Source organism: Cajanus cajan, chromosome 4, assembly GCF_000230855.2.
Source record: "Cajanus cajan strain Asha chromosome 4, NIPB_CcT2T_4, whole genome shotgun sequence".
Taxonomy (NCBI): domain Eukaryota; kingdom Viridiplantae; phylum Streptophyta; class Magnoliopsida; order Fabales; family Fabaceae; genus Cajanus; species Cajanus cajan.
In genome coordinates, this window is record NC_138520.1 from 28,472,187 (window position 1) to 28,494,208 (window position 22,022).

Sequence of the window (22,022 nt, forward strand, 5' to 3'; positions counted from 1 at the left end):
TATGTCTGAAATAATACTGGAAGGCACCCCGTGCAACCGTACTATTTCCCTCACATACAACTACGTCAGCTTCTCCAAGGACCACTTGATGTTGACAGGCAAGAAGTGTGCGCACTTGGTCAACCGGTCTACAATCACCCAGATAGCATCACTATTCCTAGCTGACCTAGGTAACCCAACAATGAAATCCATAGTAATGCTATCCCACTTCCACTCCGGAATCTCCATCTGCTGCATCAACCCACTCAGCTTCTGATGTTCCACCTTTGCTTTTTGACAAGTCAGACAGGCTGCCACATACTCAGCTATTTCCATCTTCATGCCAGGCCACCAGAAAGTCTTCCTGAGGTCCTGGTACATCTTAGTCATACCCGGATGTATACTAAGTCTACTCTTGTGGCCTTCCTCCAATACAGCTGTCTTCAGTTCCGCATCCCGAGGCAGACAAATCCTGCCTCTAAATCTCAAGATCCCATCTTCTCCTAGTTCAAAGCCAGCAGCTTTCTCGGTACCCAGCAAACCAAGAAGTTTCATCAACTCCTCATCTTGTAACTGTTTGAGTCCAACCTTCCTCAAGAATTCATTAGTTATGGTAACTTCTCCACAACTAATGTGATCCTGAGCTAACTCCACACAGAGATTCAAATCCCTGAACTTCTCAACCAGCTCCAACTCTCTTACCATCATACTCGACATGTGGAGGGACTTCCTACTCAGCGCATCTGCCACCACATTGGCCTTACCAGGATGATACATCAACTGGAAGTCATAGTCCTTCAGGAACTCCATCCACCGTCTCTGCCTCATGTTCAGCTCCTTCTGATCAAACAAATACTTCATACTCTTATGATCACTAAAGACGCTGAACCGAGCTCCATACAAATAATGTCGCCATATCTTCAAGGCAAAAACAACAGCTGCCAACTCCAAGTCATGAGTAGGATAGTTCCTCTCATGAATCTTCAGTTGCCTTGAAGCATATGCCACCACTCTCCCATTTTGCATGAGCACACACCCTAGGCCCTGATGAGAGGCATCATAGTATACATCAAAAGGCTCACCAGAGTCTGGTAACACCAGCACATGAGAAGTGGTTAACCTCCTTTTCAGCTCAACGAAACTCCGCTCACATGTATCAGTCCAAATGAATGGCTGCTCCTTCCTAGTCAGCTGGGTCAAGGGCACTACTATCTTAGAGAATCAATCAATGAACCTCCGATAGTAGCCCGCTAAGCCCACAAAGCTCCAAATATCTGTGACAGTCCTCGGGCGCTCCCACTGCAACACCGACTCCACCTTAGCCAGATCAACGGCAATCCCCTCAGCTGAGATCACGTGGCCCAAGAACTTCACCCCATCCAACCAGAACTCACATTTTGAAAGCTTAGCATATAGTTGTTTCGCTTTCAAAATCTCCAACACTGTCCTCAAGTGCTCTCCATGCTCTTCCGGGGTTCGTGAATAGATCAAGATATCATCAATAAAAACCACTACGAATTTATCCAAGAACGGCCAAAAAATCATGTTCATGTAGTCCATGAATACTGCGGGGGCGTTGGTCACACCAAACGGCATCACAACATATTCATAGTGACCATACCTAGTCCTTGTAGACCCCTAAAATTGTCCGGGTCGGAAATAAAGCTCAAAGACTCTCGAAGACCGAAGGAAAGTTAGCCGGAAGGACTCCTAGAAGACCCTAGGATGATTCTTTGTAGGTCTAGAAGTCTTAGAGTAGCTTAGAATAAGGGTGTCCGAGGATTGGAGCTCAATACACCCTCCTAGAGGTTCAGTACGGCCGTACTGATCCATTTGAACTGCAATACGGACGTAGTGAACTCAATACGGTCGTACTGAAGTTTTTGAACTTCAGTACGGCCGTACCAAATTCAATACGGCCGTACTGTAGTTCAAAATGGCTCAGTACGGGCCGTAGTGAAATCAATACGGCCGTACTGAAGTTTTTGAACTTCAGTACGGCCGTACCAAATTCAATACGGCCGTACTGTAGTTCAAAAACCTAGTACGGGCCGTATTGACCTCCCAGGCCGTATTGCGCCTCAATCCTATAAATAGGACGTCATTGGCACGTCCTCCCACACTTTTTCCAGACTTCTGGACCCTCTGGCTGAGTATTCTGGGGTTTTTGAGCAGTGTTCTGCCCTAGAAATCTCTCCGAGAGCCGATCCGACGAAGTTCTTGAGTTCTGAGCATTTAGCTTGAGGATTCGAACTAGTCGAAGGGAAATCTCTTTGATTTCCGGAGTAAAAATTATTTTTAGGGAAGGAACGAGCGAGCGTGTAGTGGGAAGGAGCGCCAAAAAGCCTCCTAACGTCTGTTTAAATATATAAAAGCACGCTTCAAAGGTTTCTTTTCCAAATCCCTTCTTTTACCACTTTCTGATTGTTGCATTGCATATTTAGAATTTCCATCATGTAAATATTCCGCTTATAATCGTTTCTAATAAATAAGGGTAATTTAGTAATTTTACACTGTTATTTATGAAATAATCCGTCATAGGGAACCCGAAAGGGGCGTTGTGGGGTGCTAACACCTTCCCCGCACGTAACCGACTCCCTTACCCAACTCTGGTTGTAATGGCCAAGGTTGATTTGCGAAAATCAATTGCCTTATCCCTTTTTCCAATATTTTGAGTAAAACATTGGTGGCGACTCCAAGAACCCTTCTTTTTGCGAAAACCACTAATCCATGGAGGGTCCCGCTTGGGATTAACATGGATTGGTGAATCATTTAATAAAATTGTTAGTTCGATGAGGTCTCAGTTTGAGAATAAGTCGTTCTAACAATCCATCATTTTTCAAACCTTTAAAAAGAGTCCAACCATCGTTGCGAATGCCAAAGTCCGTTTCGGCAGGTGGCGACAGTCCTGAAAGCATTCTTCGGTATGTCACCCTCCTTCACCCTAATCTGGTGATATCCTGACCTCAAGTCAATCTTGGAAAACACCGACGCACCCCTCAGTTGATCCATTAAGTCATCTATCCGGGGAAGTGGATACTTGTTCTTAATGGTCAATTTGTTCAGCTACCGATAATCAACACATAGTCGACTACCCCCATCCTTCTTCTTTACCAACAACACTGGAGCCCCCCACGGTGATACACTCGACCGCACCAACTGTTTCTCCAACAGGTCTTCCAACTGAACCTTCAGTTCAACCAGCTCAGCAGGGGCCATTCTATAAGGAGCCACTGACACTGGCCCCGCACCTGGAACCAAGTTTATGCTGAACTCCAGCTCCCTCATAGGAGGTAGTCCTGGCACCTCATCAGGAAATACTTCAGTAAAGTCTCTCACCACCTCAATATCAGCTAAGACCCTCTCGGTTTTCACACTCAAAGCAGCAATCAGGAGACAGCACTCTGCTCCATCTCTCAGCTTGGCCAGCTGAGATCAACAGTTCATCCTCCTTGTGAGCAAAGATCAACCGCCTATTGGCACAATCTATAAGAATACGATTGGCAGATAACCAATCCATCCCCAAGATTATGTCAATATCAACCAAAGGTAAACAAATCAAATTTACCTTGTACTTTTTCTCATTCACCACAACCGGGCAACCCACACACAACTCAGAAGCAATCACAGAAGCAGAAGCGGGCGTCGACACAAGTAGTCTCAACCTCAAGTCACACACAGGCACACCCAACATGGCAACACATGCATAAGATATAAAGGAATGCGTAGCACCCGAGTCAAAGAGAATCATCACATCCTTACCAGCAGCTTTTCCTTTCCCCTTCACAAGATCGAAAGAAGTCGAAGCTTCAGCACCCGTCAGAGCAAACACCCTACCAGCTGTAGTGGGTCGGTCACTGTCGCCACCGGCCCAAAACGGGCTTTCGGCATTCGCGAAGGATGGTTGGACTCTTTTATTTGTTTAAAAATATGGATTGCTAGAATGACTTATTCTCAAACTGAGACCTTGTCAAACGAGCAATTTTATTAAAAGGCTCACCAATCCATGTTAATCCCAAGCGGGACCCTCCATGGATTAGCGGTTTTCATAAAAAGGAAGGGTTCATGGAGTCGCCACCAATGTTTTACTCAAAACATTGGAAAAAGAAGTTTAAGGCAATCGATTCAAAAATCGACTTCGGCCATGACAACCAGAGTCGGGTAAGGGAGTCGGTTACGCGTGGGGAAGGTGTTAGCACCCCACAGCGCCCCTTTCGGGTTCCCTATGACAGATTATTTCTAAAAATAATAGTGCGAAATTACTAAATTACCCCTATTTATTCTAAACAATTATAACTTAACTATCTACATGATGACAGTTAAATATACACACAGAAAGCAGTAAAAGGAAGGTCTTAAGAAGAAACCTTTGAAGCGTGCTTTTATATTCAAGTAAAACTGGGAAGCTTTTTGGTGTTCCCTCGCTCTACAAGCCCGCTCGCTCCCTCCTAGAAAATTTTAACTATGGAAATCCGGAGGATTTCCCTTCGACTCAGTTCGAGACTCAAGCAAAAAGCTCAGAACTCGAGAACTTTGTCGGATCAACTCTCCGAGTGATTTCTAGGCAGAGCACTGCTCAAAAAAACCCAGAATACTCAAGAAGAGGGTTAAAACTCAGTGTAAAAGTGTGGAATGACGTCCAAATGACGTCTTATTTATAGGGAACAGGCGCAATACGGGCCCTGGAGTCAATACGGCCCGTATTGAAGTTTTGAACTACAATACGGCCGTATTGAATTCAGTACGGCCGTATTGAAGTTCAAGAAACCTCAATACAGCCGTATTGAGTTCAGTGCGACCGTATTGAAGTTCAAGAAACCTCAATACAGCCGTATTGAGTTCAGTGCGACCGTATTGAAGTTCAAGAAACCTCAATACAGCCGTATTGAGTTCAGTGCGGCCGTATTGAAGTTCAAGAAACCTCAATACGGCCGTATTGAGTTCAGTGCGGCCGTATTGTAGTTCAAAATGTTCAATACGGCCGTACTGAACTTTTGGGAGGCCGTATTGGGCTTCATTCCCTCCACTTCCTTATTTTGAGCTATTACAAGACCTCTAGACCTACAGAGAATCCTCCTAGGGCCTTCCATGAGTCCTTCTGGCTGACTTTCCTTCAGTCCTCAAGAGTCTTCAAGCTTTATTTCCTACCCGGACAATTTTAGGGGTCTATAGCTGCCCCCCCCCCTTTACTTAGTCAAACGGTCTTTTTGGTGTATCGATTGACAAGTAAAGGAGTTGACCCAATTGTCCGGGGAATAAGCCATCCTTCCGACTTGTAGTGTCTTCCGGTGGAAAATTGTTGAGTAGCCTCTCCAAGTTGAGTATTAGTCGTCGCCTCTCCAGGCTCATTGCATACCTCGGTGCTCTCGACAACTGGGTAACTGAGTACCGCCTCTCCAGGCTTGTGCATACCTCGGTGCTCTCGACAACTGGGTAGCTGAGTACCGCCTCTCCAGGCTTGTGCATACCTCGTTGCTCTCGACAACTGGGTAGCTGAGTACCGCCTCTCCAGGCTTGTGCATACCTCGGTGCTCTCGACAACTGGGAAGCTGAGTAGCGCCTCTCCAGGCTTGTGCATACCTCGGTGCTCTCGACAACTGGGTAGCTGAGTACCGCCTCTCCAGGCTTGTGCATACCTCGGTGCTCTCGACAACTGGGTAGCTGAGTACCGCCTCTCCAGGCTTGTGCATACCTCGGTGCTCTCGACAACTGGGTAGCTGAGTAGCGCCTCTCCAGGCTTGTGCATACCTCGGTGCTCTCGACAACTGGGTAGCTGAGTACCGCCTCTCCAGGCTTGTGCATACCTCGGTGCTCTCGACAACTGGGTAGCTGAGAACCGCCTCTCCAGGCTTGTGCATACCTCGGTGCTCTCGACAACTGGGTAGCTGAGTATTGCCTCTTAGGCTTGTGCATACCTCGGTGCTCTCGACAACTGGGTAGCTGAGTACCGCCTCTCCAGGCTTGTGCATACCTCGGTGCTCTCGACAACTGGGTAGCTGAGTACCGCCTCTCCAGGCTTTGAGATGATTTTGTCTCCACAGTCCACGATGCTGCTTCGACGGTTTGATTTTGATTTTGGTGCCGCTGAGGGCTGGATAACGCAGGGATCCATCTAGGGGATGTGCAGTTACTCATAGGTTCTTGTGTCCCAACTTTCCTTTGCATAGTTGGTGCCCATTGAGGAATTTCTGTTTCCCTGGGGTGTAGACACGAAGATGCTCTTTCTGAGATGAGCGGTGCCTTATGATTGGCTGACGTCCTTTGACGTTGGTGGAGTATCCCGGTTATCCTTATTCGGGTGACTCTTTTTGATTTTCTGGTTTTGTTGCCTCTGTGTAGGCTGTTATCCGCTGGGGGATTTTGTCGTTGATTTTGATTAGCCTCTTCTGTTAGGCATATCATCTTGATGTTCAATGATTGGCTGAAAAGCCAAATTCCGCTTGGGGAATTGTTATTGATCTTTTTTTTTTTTTTTTTGGGTTTTCCTTTTTGAAGGAGTGCCTCTTGTGTAGGCGACTTGGGATTTGAAGTTCTTATGTATCCCAGAGTATTATTTAGAAAGCCTCTTCAGGCTTAGCTTCACTCTTCGTTTGAGTTGGAAAGCTATCTTCCACTGAGGAAGTTTAAATCCTTTGACTTGGATATTTTGTTTGGATCATGCTTCCGTTGGGGAATTTCGATGATCTGGTTTGGATAGCTTTCTCTGGGAAATTTGGCCCGTGAGTGGAAGCTGAGATATCTCTGGGGAGTATTATTTCGGCGAGCCTCTCCAGGCTCAATTATTCTGAGAGAGTATTATTTCGGCAAGCCTCTCCAGGCTCAGTTATTCTGAGAGAGTATTATTTCGGCGAGCCTCTCCAGGCTCAGTTATTCTGAGAGAGTATTATTTCGGCGAGCCTCTCCAGGCTCAGTTATTCTGAGAGAGTATTATTTCGGCGAGCCTCTCCAGGCTCAGTTATTCTGAGAGAGTATTATTTCGGCGAGCCTCTCCAGGCTCAATTATTTTGTAGGAGTATTATTTCGGCAAGCCTCTCCAGGCTCAGTTATTCTGAGAGAGTATTATTTCGGCGAGCCTCTCCAGGCTCAGTTATTCTGAGAGAGTATTATTTCGGCGAGCCTCTCCAGGCTCAATTATTCTGAGAGAGTATTATTTCGGCAAGCCTCTCCAGGCTCAGTTATTCTGTATGATTTGTTGGATTTTCTGTATTTTGCCTTTTTTGTCGATTTTGGCTTTTTCTGTGTTTTTGCCTTTTTTGTTGATTTCGGTTTTTTCTGTATTTTTTGTTGATTTTGGCTTTTTCTGTATTTTTGCCTTTTTTGTTGGTTTTGGCTTTTTCTGTACAGAAATGTCTCTGGGGAGTATTATTTTGGCAAGCCTCTTCAGGCTCAGTTATTCTGTATGATTTGGGGAGTATTATTTCGGCAAGCCTCTCCAGGCTCAGTTATTCTGTATGATGAGGGAGTATTATTTCGGCGAGCCTCTCCAGGCTCAATTATTCTGTATGACGAGGGAGTATTATTTCGGCGAGCCTCTCCAGGCTCAATTATTCTGTACGTTTTATTGATTTTCTGAATTTCTGCATTTTGTTTGCCGCTGTCATACACAAGCAATTTTTCTATTTTTTTCTATTTTATGCGACTGCCTCATGATGAGGTATTTGAATGTGCAATTAATGTGCGTGATGCACAAAATGCAAGTTTAATTATTTTATTAATTTGTTTTTTTTTTGTTTTTTTTTTAGAAAAAATGAATGGCTCCCCCTATCCTCTTCTTCTTGGAGGAATTTTTGTCATTGACGTGAGGGAGGATTTCTGTTATTGCCAATACGGCCGTTATTCATTTCAGTATGCCCGTATTGAATTGAAAATTTGTTCATAACCCTAATTTTGGTACGGGCATACTGAACATGATACGGGCGCATAGTTTTTTCTGAAGTTTGATTTTTTTTTTTTTTTGAATAAACAGAGAATAAGTGATTTTCCATTACACCTATCATCTGTATGCATGTATGATGTATGATGCACCTAATTCTATTTGATTCATTTTTCAAAAGAATTAACCGATGCGTTTTTTCTGTTTGGATTTTTGCCATTCCTCTAGACGGGCTGTGCGCTGCCGATTTCTGTAACCGAGGAATGATGCGTGTTATATTGAGATTTGGTGTCATCAACCAAATGATCCTTCCCTTCCTTTAAAAGATATGTCAACCCTCCTATTGACCACTATATCTCCATGTTTCCACTAGATTATCCTAAAATCGTTTGGGACAAGAGAGAAAAGAAAGGAAAGGTATATTCTTTTTTGAAAGTTTGTGTTTTAGAGGGGATTTATTTTTATTTTGAAAAATTGTTTTTGTAAGAATGGCTGGCCAAGGTAGGCTTATTGTGTTTAGGTTTGTTTGTTTAAACATTCATGAAGTTAATCAAATCTTGTTATTGACGTTGTGATTTGACAACTTAGATAACTTCCCTTGAACCTTTCTTTTTGAATTCGGTTCATGGTACCATCATGGATTTCTTTCGTTTTTTGATTGTCCTTATTTTTGCCTAAAACACCCTTTTGTGGCGTTTTAGCGGACCTTTGTTTTTATTCATTTTCGTAACCCTAACTTTTGCCTAGGTCACCCTTTTCGTGGGATTCCTGTCGCCACCGGCCCGAAATGGGCTTTCGGCATTCGCGAAGGATGGTTGGACTCTTTTATTTGTTTAAAAATATGGATTGCTAGAATGACTTATTCTCAAACTGAGACCTTGTCAAACGAGCAATTTTATTAAAAGGCTCACCAATCCATTTTAATCCCAAGCGGGACCCTCCATGGATTAGCGGTTTTCATAAAAAGGAAGGGTTCATGGAGTCGCCACCAATGTTTTACTCAAAACATTGGAAAAAGAAGTTTAAGGCAATCGATTCAAAAATCGACTTCGGCCATGACAACCAGAGTCGGGTAAGGGAGTCGGTTACGCGTGGGGAAGGTGTTAGCACCCCACAGCGCCCCTTTCGGGTTCCCTATGACAGATTATTTCTAAAAATAATAGTTCGAAATTACTAAATTACCCCTATTTATTCTAAACAATTATAACTTAACTATCTACATGATGGCAGTTAAATATACACACAGAAAGCAGTAAAAGGAAGGTCTTAAGAAGAAACCTTTGAAGCGTGCTTTTATATTCAAGTAAAACTGGGAAGCTTTTTGGCGTTCCCTCGCTCTGCAAGCCCGCTCGCTCCCTCCTATAAAATTTTAACTATGGAAATCCGGAGGATTTCCCTTCGACTCAGTTCGAGACTCAAGCAAAAAGCTCAGAACTCGAGAACTTTGTCGGATCAACTCTCCGAGTGATTTCTAGGCAGAGCACTGCTCAAAAAAACCCAGAATACTCAAGAAGAGGGTTAAAACTCAGTGTAAAAGTGTCAAATGACGTCCAATTGACGTCATATTTATAGGGATGAGGCGCAATACGGCCTCTGGGGGTCAATACGGCCCGTATTGAGTTTTTGAACTACAATACGGCCGTATTGAATTCAGTACGGCCGTATTGAAGTTCAAGAAACCTCAATACAGCCGTATTGAGTTCAGTGCGGCCGTATTGAAGTTCAAGAAACCTCAATACAGCCGTATTGAGTTCAGTGCGGCCGTATTGAAGTTCAAGAAACCTCAATACGGCCGTATTGAGTTCAGTGCGGCCGTATTGTAGTTCAAAATGTTCAATACGGCCGTACTGAACTTTTGGGAGGCCGTATTGGGCTTCATTCCCTCCACTTCCTTATTTTAAGCTATTACAAGACCTCTAGACCTACAGAGAATCCTCCTAGGGCCTTCCATGAGTCCTTCTGGCTGACTTTCCTTCAGTCCTCAAGAGTCTTCAAGCTTTATTTCCGACCCGGACAATTTTAGGGGTCTACAATTCCTAGCGGGTCTTTTGCTCTTATTTTTGCACAGCTCCCTTTTTGGGTTTCCTGCCGAGCTTCTTTTATTTTAAAAGATTTCTTTTTTACCCATGATGGCACTTGTCGAGGCCAAGGGAAGGTGCTCCAAGTTGTCACACACACTTCCACATAAAAATGATGCGGGTTTATTGTTATCAAGATGATTTTAACCTCATTTATGCTTATTCAAACAGGGTTAAAAATAATGTGGTCTAGAATTTTATTGCAAGCAAGAAAAGAAGCAATAAAGAATTAATGAAGAATGATTTTATTATAATCATAGAGGAAACATGTGCCCTTTCGAGGCTCGGGGGTCGGGCTGTCCCCGAGGAGTAATCTCTAATAGTCATCAGGTCTATACATCCCTATCGGAAGGAGAAAAAGACTTGACGACGACGACCGGCCTTAACGCTTGTGAACCGGACTTCCTAAAGATCTGGCTTAAAGAACGTCGAGAAGGATCTTGGTTTCTCTTCGTCCTTTGATCTTTATAAGGGTTGTATCCTAACCCTTGTTTCCCCGGATTATCCTTGATAATAGGTAGCTCGGGAATTCCTTGGGAATCCTTGCCAAGTCCTTGTCTAGGCAAGTATCCGTGCTTCGTGAGCATGTAGGCTACCTTCTTCGTTTCTCGGGGAAACGTTTCAACATTGGCAATTTCCAATGCTTGGAAAGCGGTCTCTAAAGCTTCCTCTGCTGCATCCACGTAAGGTATAGCAGCTGGCTTGCTGATGAGTATGTCATCTTCAGCTTGTACAGTCACCAGTTTGTCACCCACTATGAACTTGACTTTCTGGTGGAGCGTAGAGGGAACAGCTTTCGCATCATGAATCCAAGGTCGGCCGAGGAGACAGCTATATGCGGGAGAAATGTCCATCACTTGAAATTCGACGTTGAAGATGGTGGGTCCAATTTGGATTGGAAGATTGACTTCTCCCACCACTTCTCTTTTAGAACCGTCGAAAGCTCGGACGATCATGTTGCTCGGGCGCATTTGGATTCCCTTGATTGCCACTTGCTCGAGCGTTCTTTTTGGCATTACGTTCAAGGAAGATCCATTATCTACCAAGACTTTAGCGATGTGATACTCCTTGCACTTTACAGAGATGTGCAAGGGCTTGTTGTGATTTGGTCCCCCAGCGGGGATTTCCTCATCGGTGAAAGTGAGGTGATCATTAGCCGTGATGTGACTAACAATCCCCTCAAACTTGTCTTGGGAGATAGTGTGCGACACATATGCCTCGTTCAAGACTTTCAACAGAGCTTGCCGATGCGGTTCGAAGCATAGGATCAACGACAACAGAGTAATCTTTGCTGGCGTCTTATGAAGTTGATCCATGATGGAGTACTCGCTCTGTCGGATATATTTTAATAGCTCATCAGTCTCCTCCTCGGATTCTTTATTTTCCTCGGTTTTTTTCTTTTTCTTTTTCCTTTTCTTTATTCTTGGGAGCTTTATCATGAAGATCATCGGGAGTGTAGATCCTGCCACTCCTAGTCATGCCCCCAAGTCCAGCGATGTTAGAGATATCGCTGTAGGCAGAAGAATGGATGTCGTATATCCACGGCACAGCCTTATTTGATTCGTAGGGGAAAGGTCTTGGAGCAGTGATCCTTAATGGTGTTGGACCTTCCCCTTTATTCGTCTTGATTACCAACAACGGAGTTGATGTGCGCTCGCTTGGCGCGGTTGTTGGCTTACACTTAATAACAAATGGCGTGCGATCCATCTTGAACATACGCATCGATTTAATCCTTTCTTTTTATTTATGTTTATTAATGATTTATTGGGAGGGATGTATGAAATGCAAACCTAGATCCCTCCATGATCTTTGATAAGAATGCATGACATGAGATGATGACGTTGAATATGCATGCATTGTGTTTATTCAACTAAGCATTATCATGTTTTCGGGATGTTCCTAAGATGATGCATGATATTGCTTGGTTTGGATAAATAACCCTTTTTTCTTTTTTGGGTATTTTTATTTATTATTTTTTTTGTATTTTTGGGTGAAAAGGGAAACTACGTATATGAATGTGATGAAGGTAGATGTTAACACCATTTGGATTGCTAAACCCTAAACCCTAAACCCTAAACCCTAAACATGTTTAAAAATATGGATTGCTAGAATGACTTATTCTCAAACTGAGACCTTGTCAAACGAGCAATTTTATTAAAAGGCTCACCAATCCATGTTAATCCCAAGCGGGACCCTCCATGGATTAGCGGTTTTCATAAAAAGGAAGGGTTCATGGAGTCGCCACCAATGTTTTACTCAAAACATTGGAAAAAGAAGTTTAAGGCAATCGATTCAAAAATCGACTTCGGCCATGACAACCAGAGTCGGGTAAGGGAGTCGGTTACGTGTGGGGAAGGTGTTAGCACCCCACAGCGCCCCTTTCGGGTTCCCTATGACAGATTATTTCTAAAAATAATAGTTCGAAATTACTAAATTACCCCTATTTATTCTAAACAATTATAACTTAACTATCTACATGATGACAGTTAAATATACACACAGAAAGCAGTAAAAGGAAGGTCTTAAGAAGAAACTTTTGAAGCGTGCTTTTATATTCAAGTAAAACTGGGAAGCTTTTTGGCGTTCCCTCGCTCTACAAGCCCGCTCGCTCCCTCCTAGAAAATTTTAACTATGGAAATCCGGAGGATTTCCCTTCGACTCAGTTCGAGACTCAAGCAAAAAGCTCAGAACTCGAGAACTTTGTCGGATCAACTCTCCGAGTGATTTCTAGGCAGAGCACTGCTCAAAAAAACCCAGAATACTCAAGAAGAGGGTTAAAACTCAGTGTAAAAGTGTGGAATGACGTCCAAATGACGTCTTATTTATAGGGAACAGGCGCAATACGGGCCCTGGAGTCAATACGGCCCGTATTGAAGTTTTGAACTACAATACGGCCGTATTGAATTCAGTACGGCCGTATTGAAGGTCAAGAAACCTCAATACAGCCGTATTGAGTTCAGTGCGGCCGTATTGAAGTTCAAGAAACCTCAATACAGCCGTATTGAGTTCAGTGCGGCCGTATTGAAGTTCAAGAAACCTCAATACGGCCGTATTGAGTTCAGTGCGGCCGTATTGTAGTTCAAAATGTTCAATACGGCCGTACTGAACTTTTGGGAGGCCGTATTGGGCTTCATTCCCTCCACTTCCTTATTTTGAGCTATTACAAGACCTCTAGACCTACAGAGAATCCTCCTAGGGCCTTCCATGGGTCCTTCTGGCTGACTTTCCTTCAGTCCTCAAGAGTCTTCAAGCTTTATTTCCTACCCGGACAATTTTAGGGGTCTACAGTCACCCCTCTGAGTCTGAGTCCTCTGCACACTACTCCTCTGAGTATCGGCTTTCTGCGCATCTCCCCTCGGTGTACTCCCCTCCGGTCTACTCCTGGTGGGACAGTTGAACGACAAGTGGCCCAACTGCTGGCATCTGTAACATCTGCTCTCTGTGTGGGGACAATCCCTGATCAGGTGGGATCCACCATACCTGTAACATCTCAGAGTGGCACCTCTGCTCTGTCTACCTCCACTAGCAGTACTGGAAGATTGTCTACTGACGGGACCCCCTTGCTGTGATTGAGGCCTACCACAGGGCTTCCCCTGACTTCCGCCTCCTCTCTTGGACTCAGCTGGTCTCTCGGTAGCTCTAATTACACGGTTACCCCCTTCCAACCCCTCCACAATCTTTGCCTTTTCTACCAAGGCAGGAAACTCGGTGATGGCCATTGGCACCACCACCTTTTTCAGCTCATACTTCAGACCCTCTGCAAACTTCTGCACTTCCAAGCTTCCGAAATAGTCTGAGTAAAAACGAGCCAAGTGCTCGAACCTCATCGCATACTCCGATACAGTCAACCCACACTGGTGTAACCGCAGGAACTCAGCCTCCTTGGCGTGCCTTACACTCTCCGGAAAGTACTTCTCCATGAATACCGTCCTGAAACACTCCCAGTCAACTACAACTCCTCTAGAAGTAAGCATCTGATAGGCGCTTCCCCACCAATGCTCGGCCTCTCCCACAAGCATATACACAGCATATGCTAACCTCCTCTCTGGAGGACATCCTAGAACAGAAAAGATCTTCTCCAACTCACGGATCCAGCGGTCAGCTACCTCTGGATCCGCATCTCCTGCAAATTATGGAGGATTACACTTTCAGAACTTAGCAAGATCCCGACTTTCCTGTGACCCTATAGGTCTTGCTGCACCAGCTGCAGCTCTCTCAGCTTCCATCCTAGCAAAATATGCATTCTGCTGTTGCATAGCCATAGCCATCATTTCTATGGCACGGGCTATCTGTTCGTTGGTTCTAGTCATCGTCTACAAAAATAACAGCATCTTTAGTACCCTACCACTCAATCAAACAACAATTAACAACACAGTAGTTCATCACACCAATCAGCACAGCAAACAACACAACAAGGCAGCACATCATAGAGACAGCACAACAAAAGCCTAAAGGAACCACCCCCAAAGAGTTTTCCACTAGACTCGACCTGCTCTGATACCACTAAAGTGTAACGACCCGGCAGGCCACAACACACACAAACATAGCACACCGAAAACACTAGACAGAATAGAACGAGTATATAGATATAGTGTCTAGAATATAAATATATACATATGTTCCAAATCCGACTAGAGTTAGAGTATGCAATAAAAGAATTACATCAAAAGCCACTATGCTCAGTGACCAACACAACAAAACATCCATAGAAGTCAGCTCCAACTATCCGTTGCCGACTCATCACTATCCGTCGCCTATCCCTACTCTGCTCCCGTACATAGTACGATCATTGCAGTCCAACCACATGGAAACACAAGGGTAAGCTAGTATATAAAAATTTACAACATATGGAAATTTTAATAAGTGACAACAATTTCAACCATCAACAACTCATCAGTAAACATCCTGCCAATTATCTCCACACAGTTTTCCAATATACACAAAATGCGTCGTCACGCATATCACCTCGGAGATCTCCTACAACACCTCAGCCTTTCGGCCTACAACACCTCAGCCTTTCGGCCTACAACACCTCAGCCTTTCGGCCTACCACAACCAATAGCAACACACAGTACAACACAACTATACCCACAACACATCAAATTCACAGTTCAACATATCATCTATAATATAAAACTATTTTTCAACCCATTCACCAGAAACAATTTAATATCAACTTCAACGTTATCTACTAGACATCATGTCATAACTTTCCATTTCAATTCAACTCAACATAGGCATCATATTCAATAATCTCATCTCCGCGCCCGGCGCACACGTGGTTGCGCCCAGCGCGACGCAATCCAGAGAGCACCAGGGGGCCCGCGCGCCCAGCGTAGGTGTACCCTCGCCTGGCTGGACTCAACCAGAGAACCCAAGGCCCTCTCGTGCTTGGCGCAATGGCCATTGCGCCCAGCGCTGGCCAGGCAGAGACTCAAGGAGTCTCATGCGCCCGGCGCCTCAAAACTCGCGCCCAGCGCGGGGAAGGCAGAGACCTCCCTTGGCCTCGTGCCCAGCGCAATTCAAATTGCGCCCAGCGCCCACAAGGCAGAGACTCCCAAAGAGTCTCACGCCCAGCGCGACAAGGGGCGCACTCAGCGCCCAACAGATGAACCAAAACCTGCCACAACTGGTATCGCGCCCAACGTGGTCCAAGTCACGCCCAGCGCGGGCCAGCCAGAGACCCACATTCTCAAGCGCGCTCAACGCACTCATCATTGCGCTCAGTGAGCTTGGCCAAATGGGGTCTCCTGGTGGCCACGCGCCCAAGCGCGAAGAACCGCGCTCAGCGCGAAGCTCAGCAGCAGCCAACCATTTTCGAAGAATTTTTCAAAAATCTGCAGAATAATGAGAGAACCCCACATGCAATCGGTTCAATTTACTACATTATCAACCCAGAGTTCAAAAACACCACCTTTTTCATCATGCAACAACAAATCAAGGCTTTTCCCCAAATTTCTCAACAACCCCGAAACCCCAACAAAACAAGCTTCCTTCCACTACAACCACAAATCATCCAACAACAAGCATCTAATGAGTTTTTAGAACTCGTCCACAGCCAAAAATAGCGAAGAAGAAACAAAAAGACTAGCTTCCCTTACCTCGGGTGAAGATTTCGAGTTCCAGGAGCTTGAACGGAGAAGAAGAAAGAGCTTGTTCGGAGGAGAAAAGAAGCACCACTCTCAACTAATTCTACCTGCCTCTAGCTCAGCACCTAAGCCACCAATTTCAGAGAAAGGAAAATGAGAGGGAAGAAGAAAGAGTTTGAGTGGATGTAAGCGAAGGAAGGGGAAAAAGAGCGAAGGGGTCTCACAAAAACACTCCAAGATGTCACAAAGACTCCCCAAAACGCTTTTCACAAATTGATTATCAGTTCTAACTCAATGTCTGAAGATTCTCAAAGTTCAAACTATTTATAAAAGTTTTAGACGCAGATAATCGATTATTTTAAAGAATAATCGATTATTTTGTTCTTCAGGTTTTCTGGAAACCAACCAAGAACAATATAATCGATTATTTTGCTGGATAATCAATTATTCCAGATAGTTGTTTCTGGGATAATCGATTATTTTGGCAAATAATCGATTATTGCAGCAAGGCATCCCATTTTTCCTGTTGCTGGAATAATCGATTATATTTAACGATAATCGATTATTTTGAGTTAGTTTTTAAAACTTCGTTTTTAAGTCTCAAAATAACTTTCCAACCTTTTCACTCATCATCACATACCTCTACTTAGCTTTAGATATAGATTTGCTTATGCACAAAGCATACTAAGCACACACAATAAAAAATCTCATTCAAAACACCTTAATTTCTAAACTCTATTACATTGCTCCATTACATAGCATTTTCTTGACTTCTCTTTGACTTTGTTTTTGTGCTTCCAAGTTGTAAGTTGTTGTTGTACACTTGTGTTGTGATCATCAAAACTTCTTTTAGGCTTCAAGTTTCATATTGTGCCTTTAATTCCAACATATAAAACATGCACACTACACACACACAAGCACAATACCTGCAAAAACAACAACTGATACACACAACTAATACACACAACCTTTTCTCCCCCTTTGGCATTATCAAAAACAATACAAGCCATATCTAATTCAAAATTTGTGATTCAGCAATTTAACCACAATTTAGAACAAGTCAAGCCAAGAAAAACATTACAAATAATATCAAAAACAGAGCATTCCAATCAAAACCATCAACACTCAAAACAGAGTATTGTAATCAGCCATCAACCAAGGCTCAATTTGCTCACACAAATCATAAACAGAGCATTCACATATGCTCACAAAAACAGAACATACTTGCATCATCCAAGCAAAACAAAATATGAACACATATGTTGACAAAACAGAGCATTTCAGTACCAGCTTTCCAAATCACAATTTAAACCACAATCAAGCCATTAACAGCAAAATAAACTCCAAATTCATCAGAATTTAAATTGTTCAACAACAAAACATTAAAATTGTTCAGAAATTAAAAACCTTACAACCAAATCGAAATTAATTGTTCCAAACCAGAATTTAAACTCCTAATTAAAATGAAACAGAATCACAACAAAGATCAATCCTCATCCTCCGGTATGCCAAGGTGAGTCTTGAGCAGCCTCACTTCATGATCCAGGTCATCAAACCTGTCAAGAATACCAGAAAATAAGGATTCATGTCTCCTTGACATTTCCATGACCGCATCAATCTTGTTGATCATCAATTGCTCAAAAGGTGAAAACGGCTTCAGCTCCGCAGAAGCCTCCAATGTCGGTCTGTCCAACCGAATCATTTTCCCTTTCACCACCGATTGCATAATGTCGTCGTTGCTTGTGGCAAAACAGAGGAATAACCTTATCAACTCAGGATAATAAGGTCCATTCATCTCCAAAAAAAATTTCAATCCTTGGTGCTCCAGAAGGGTTGGAAAACTAAAACCCTCATTCTTAAACCATTCAAGTTTAAGGGTCTTCGGAGGAATGATTCTCCGGCCAGCATACCACTCAAAATAATATTCTTGAGTCTTTTCATCAGGGAACCACTTTGAAATCAGTTGCCCAGAGGGTAGAGGTCGTTTGCTCCCCCTCACTTCAAGCTTCTTTGGTCTCTTTGATGAAGATGCCATGAGTGGGTGTTGAAGAAGATGAAGAAAATGAGAGATTTGAGAGGGTTTGAGAGAGTTAGGGTTTGAGGGTTTGAGAGAGAAATGAGAGAAAATGAGAAAAGAGAGGGTTTATGCCCTAATGGCTTCTGAGTGGGAGGTTATAGGAGGTTCCAAACGTTTGGCGTGCACTAAACCGTTTAAACGCATCAGGAATTTTAAAAACTGCCCAGATAATCGATTATTTATGCAAATAATCGATTATTTGCATCAGCAAAAACCCCTTAAAAACACAATCTGATATAGATAATCGATTATTTTCAAGATAATCGATTATTACAGAGGGTATTTTCTCCTAACACAGCCCAGATAATCGATTATTTACAGAATAATCGATTATTCCAGTGACTTCTCAGATTCCAACTCCCAGATAATCGATTATTACCCAAGATAATCGATTATTACAGTGACTCTTGAGTTCCTTCTTACCAGATAATCGATTATTGCCCAAATAATCGATTATTTCAAAGGCTCTTGGAATTCTTCATGTTCCAGATAATCGATTATTACCCAAATAATCGATTATTTTCATGAGTTTACTTAAGATAATCGATTATATCTTAAGATAATCGATTATTTCAGAGAAGTTTTGCTTCTCAGAAATTTAACTTCTCAAATTTCACCAAGTCTTATTTGTCACTTTAAATACTCTCTTCCAAACATCTCTAATTATCATTCTCAAAGCATAATCAATTCAAACATGATTCATTGATTATTCCCAATTCAATTATCAAATTGTTGAATCTTTCCCTTGGTAGAGGTTTTGTAAAAATATCAGCTAGTTGTTTGCTAGTTTCTGCAAACTCTACAACACAATCATTCCTTTGCACATGGTCTCTCAAAAAGTGGTGTCTTATCTCAATATGTTTTGTCCTAGAGTGCAAAATTGGATTCTTGGTCAGATTTATTGCACTAGTATTGTCACACCTCAAAGGAATTGTATTCAACTCAACTCCATAATCTCTTAATTATTGTTTCATCCAAAGAATTTGAGCACAACAACTTCCAGCAGCTATATACTCAGCCTCAGCTGTACTCAAAGCAACACAAGCTTGCTTTTTGCTATGCCATGAAACAAGTGCACTACCTAGTAAGTGACAAGTTCCACTTGTGCTCTTCCTATCTAGTCTACACCCAGCATAGTCTGAATCTAAGTAGCCTATCAGACTTAGTGAGACTCCCTTTGGATACCACAACCCCACGTTGGTTGTACCTTTCAAATACTTAAGGATTCTCTTCACACTCTTCATATGAGATTCTTTAGGATTAGCTTGGAATCTTGCACATTGGCACACAGCAAACATTATATCAGGCCTACTTGCTGTCAAGTACAAGAGTGTTCCAATAATGCCTATATACTTTGAACTATCAACAGCAATTCCTTTCTCATCTAAGTCAAGATTGCAATTGTTTGATATAGGTGTGGCAGCCTCCTTACACCTTTCCATACCAAACTTTTTCAGAAGTTCATTGCAATACTTGCTTTGACTTATGAATATTCCATCATGCATTTGTTTGATTTGCAATCCCAAAAAGAATGTAAGCTCTCCCATCATTGACATTTCAAATTCTCTTTGCATGGTTTTAGCAAATTCTTTACAAAGAGAGGTATTTGTGGATCCAAACACAATATCATCCACATATATTTGTACATACATTGTATCATTTTTAAATTTCTTGACAAACAATGTATCATCCACCTTTCCTCTTTCATAGTCATTCTCAATCAAAAATTTGCTCAACCTGTCATACCATGATCTAGGAGCTTGCTTCAAGCCATAGAGTGCCTTTTTGAGCTTATACACATGATTAGGATTCTTAAAGTCCACAAAGCCTGGTGGTTGTTCAACATACACTTCCTCTTGTATCAACCCATTGAGGAAAGCACTTTTCACATCCATTTGATACAGCTTGAAATTCTTTATAGAGGAATAAGCAAGAAGTAATCTAATGGCCTCTATCCTTGCTACAGGGGCAAAAGTCTCATCATAGTCAATCCCCTCTTCTTGGTTATACCCCTTAGCCACTAGTCTTGCCTTATTTCTTAGTATTATCCCAGATTCATCAAGCTTATTTCTGAAAACCCACTTGGTTCCAATAATTGGATAATCTTTTGGTAATGGCACTAAATCCCACACTTCATTTCTTTCAAACTGATTTAGTTCCTCTTGCATGGCCATTAACCAATGCTCATCTTTAAGTGCTTCATCAATGCTCTTAGGTTCCACTTGTGACACAAATGCCATAGTGTTGCAAATATTTTTAATAGCACTCCTAGTTGACACTCCCTTACCAATATTTCCAATTATGTTATCCATTGATAAGTCTCTAGAGGTTCTCCATTCCTTGGGAAATTGTTCACATGTTTCCTTTGCTTTCTCATGTGATTCACTCTCCTTAAGCACTTCACTTGGTTCATTCTCCAATAGGGATTGATCAAGCAACTCAGTTAAATCTTCAATTTCAGTTTGCCTAGTCTCTTGCTTATTTGACTCATCAAATACCACATGGACAGATTCTTCTACAACTAGAGTTCTCTTATTATAGATCCTATAAGCTTTACTATTTGTAGAGTATCCTAGAAAAATTGCCTCATCAGCCTTTGCATCAAACTTTCCAAGTTGCTCTTTCCCATTATTCAGCACATAGCATTTACACCCAAACACTCTAAAATATGAAATGTTAGGCTTCTTTCCTTTGTATATTTCATAGGGTGTTTTCTTTAATATAGGCGAAATCAGAACTTTGTTTAACACATGACAAGCAGTGTTAATAGCATCAGCCCAAAAATATTTTGGCAAGTTTGTTTCATTTAACATTGTCCTAGCAAGTTCTTCTAAGGACCTATTTTTCCTCTCAACAACCCCATTTTGTTTAGGTGTCCTAGGTGCTGAGAAATTATGGTTTATACCATGTTCCTCACAGAATTTTTGAAACATTATGTTTTGAAACTCACCTCCATAATCACTTCTTATAGAGGTGATGTTTGAACACTTCTCATTTTGAACAAGCTTGGAAAATTTTCTAAAGGCATTAAAAGCATCATTTTTATTTGCAAGAAACATAACCCATGTATATCTTGAGTAGTCATCAACAATCACTAAACCATAGTAGTTTCCGCCTAGGCTCATGGTTCTTGAAGGACCAAACAGATCCATGTGAATTAATTGTAAAGGTCTAGTTGTGGAAATCTGATTTTTGCTTTTAAAGCTAGCCTTCACTTGCTTACCCTTTTGACAAGCATCACATAGTTTGTCCTTACCAAACTTGAGTTTAGGTAGACCAACCACTAATTCTTTCTTACACAGCTTATTCAAATGATCCATATGAATATGTGCAACTCTCCTATTCCAAAGCCATATATTTTCTTCTTGAGTTATTAGACACTTAGTACTTGAAATTGCTATAGAGTGTTCTAAGTCAAGCATGTATATATTGTCAATTCTTTTTCCTATGAATCTGATTTCTTTTGTATTTTTATCACAAATCAAGCAACATGTATCATCAAATTCAATTTTAAAGCCTTTATCACTTAGATGACTAATACTCAGCAAATTATGTTTCAAACCATCAACAAGCAATACATTTTCAATCAATGTTTGAGAGGAGGAATTACCAACGTTGCCATGGCCAAGAATTTTCCCCTTGTTGTTGTCACCATAGTTAACATACCCTTCATTCTTCAATTTCAGACTTGAGAATTTTGAAGGATCCCCAGTCATATGCCTTGAGCAGCCACTATCAAGATACCAAAGTAGATTTTTGGCCCTCAAGCATTCCTACAACACAAATTCAGAGGAAAAATTTAGGTACCCATGTGAATGGTCCTTGTTGGTTAGTTCTCAGCCTTTGACTCTTTTCAACCCAAACCATCTCTCCATTTGGAACTCCATATTTTCTAGAATAGCAGTTCCTAATTGTATGGCCTCTTT

General features: G+C 42.3%; 1 protein-coding gene across 1 annotated transcript; it reads right to left on the reverse strand.

Annotated features, from left to right (window-relative positions):
- Window positions 1–3,070: 3,070 nt before the first annotated feature.
- LOC109794359 (uncharacterized) lies at window positions 3,071–17,029 on the reverse strand. The gene is made up of 6 exons (XM_083073495.1): window positions 16,946–17,029; window positions 15,845–15,929; window positions 13,411–14,053; window positions 3,548–3,644; window positions 3,231–3,408; window positions 3,071–3,168 (listed from the first exon to the last, which is right to left on the reverse strand). The coding sequence occupies exons 1-6, from the start codon at window positions 17,027–17,029 to the stop codon at window positions 3,071–3,073; spliced, it is 1,185 nt and encodes a 394-aa protein (XP_082929621.1).
- Window positions 17,030–22,022: the final 4,993 nt, after the last annotated feature.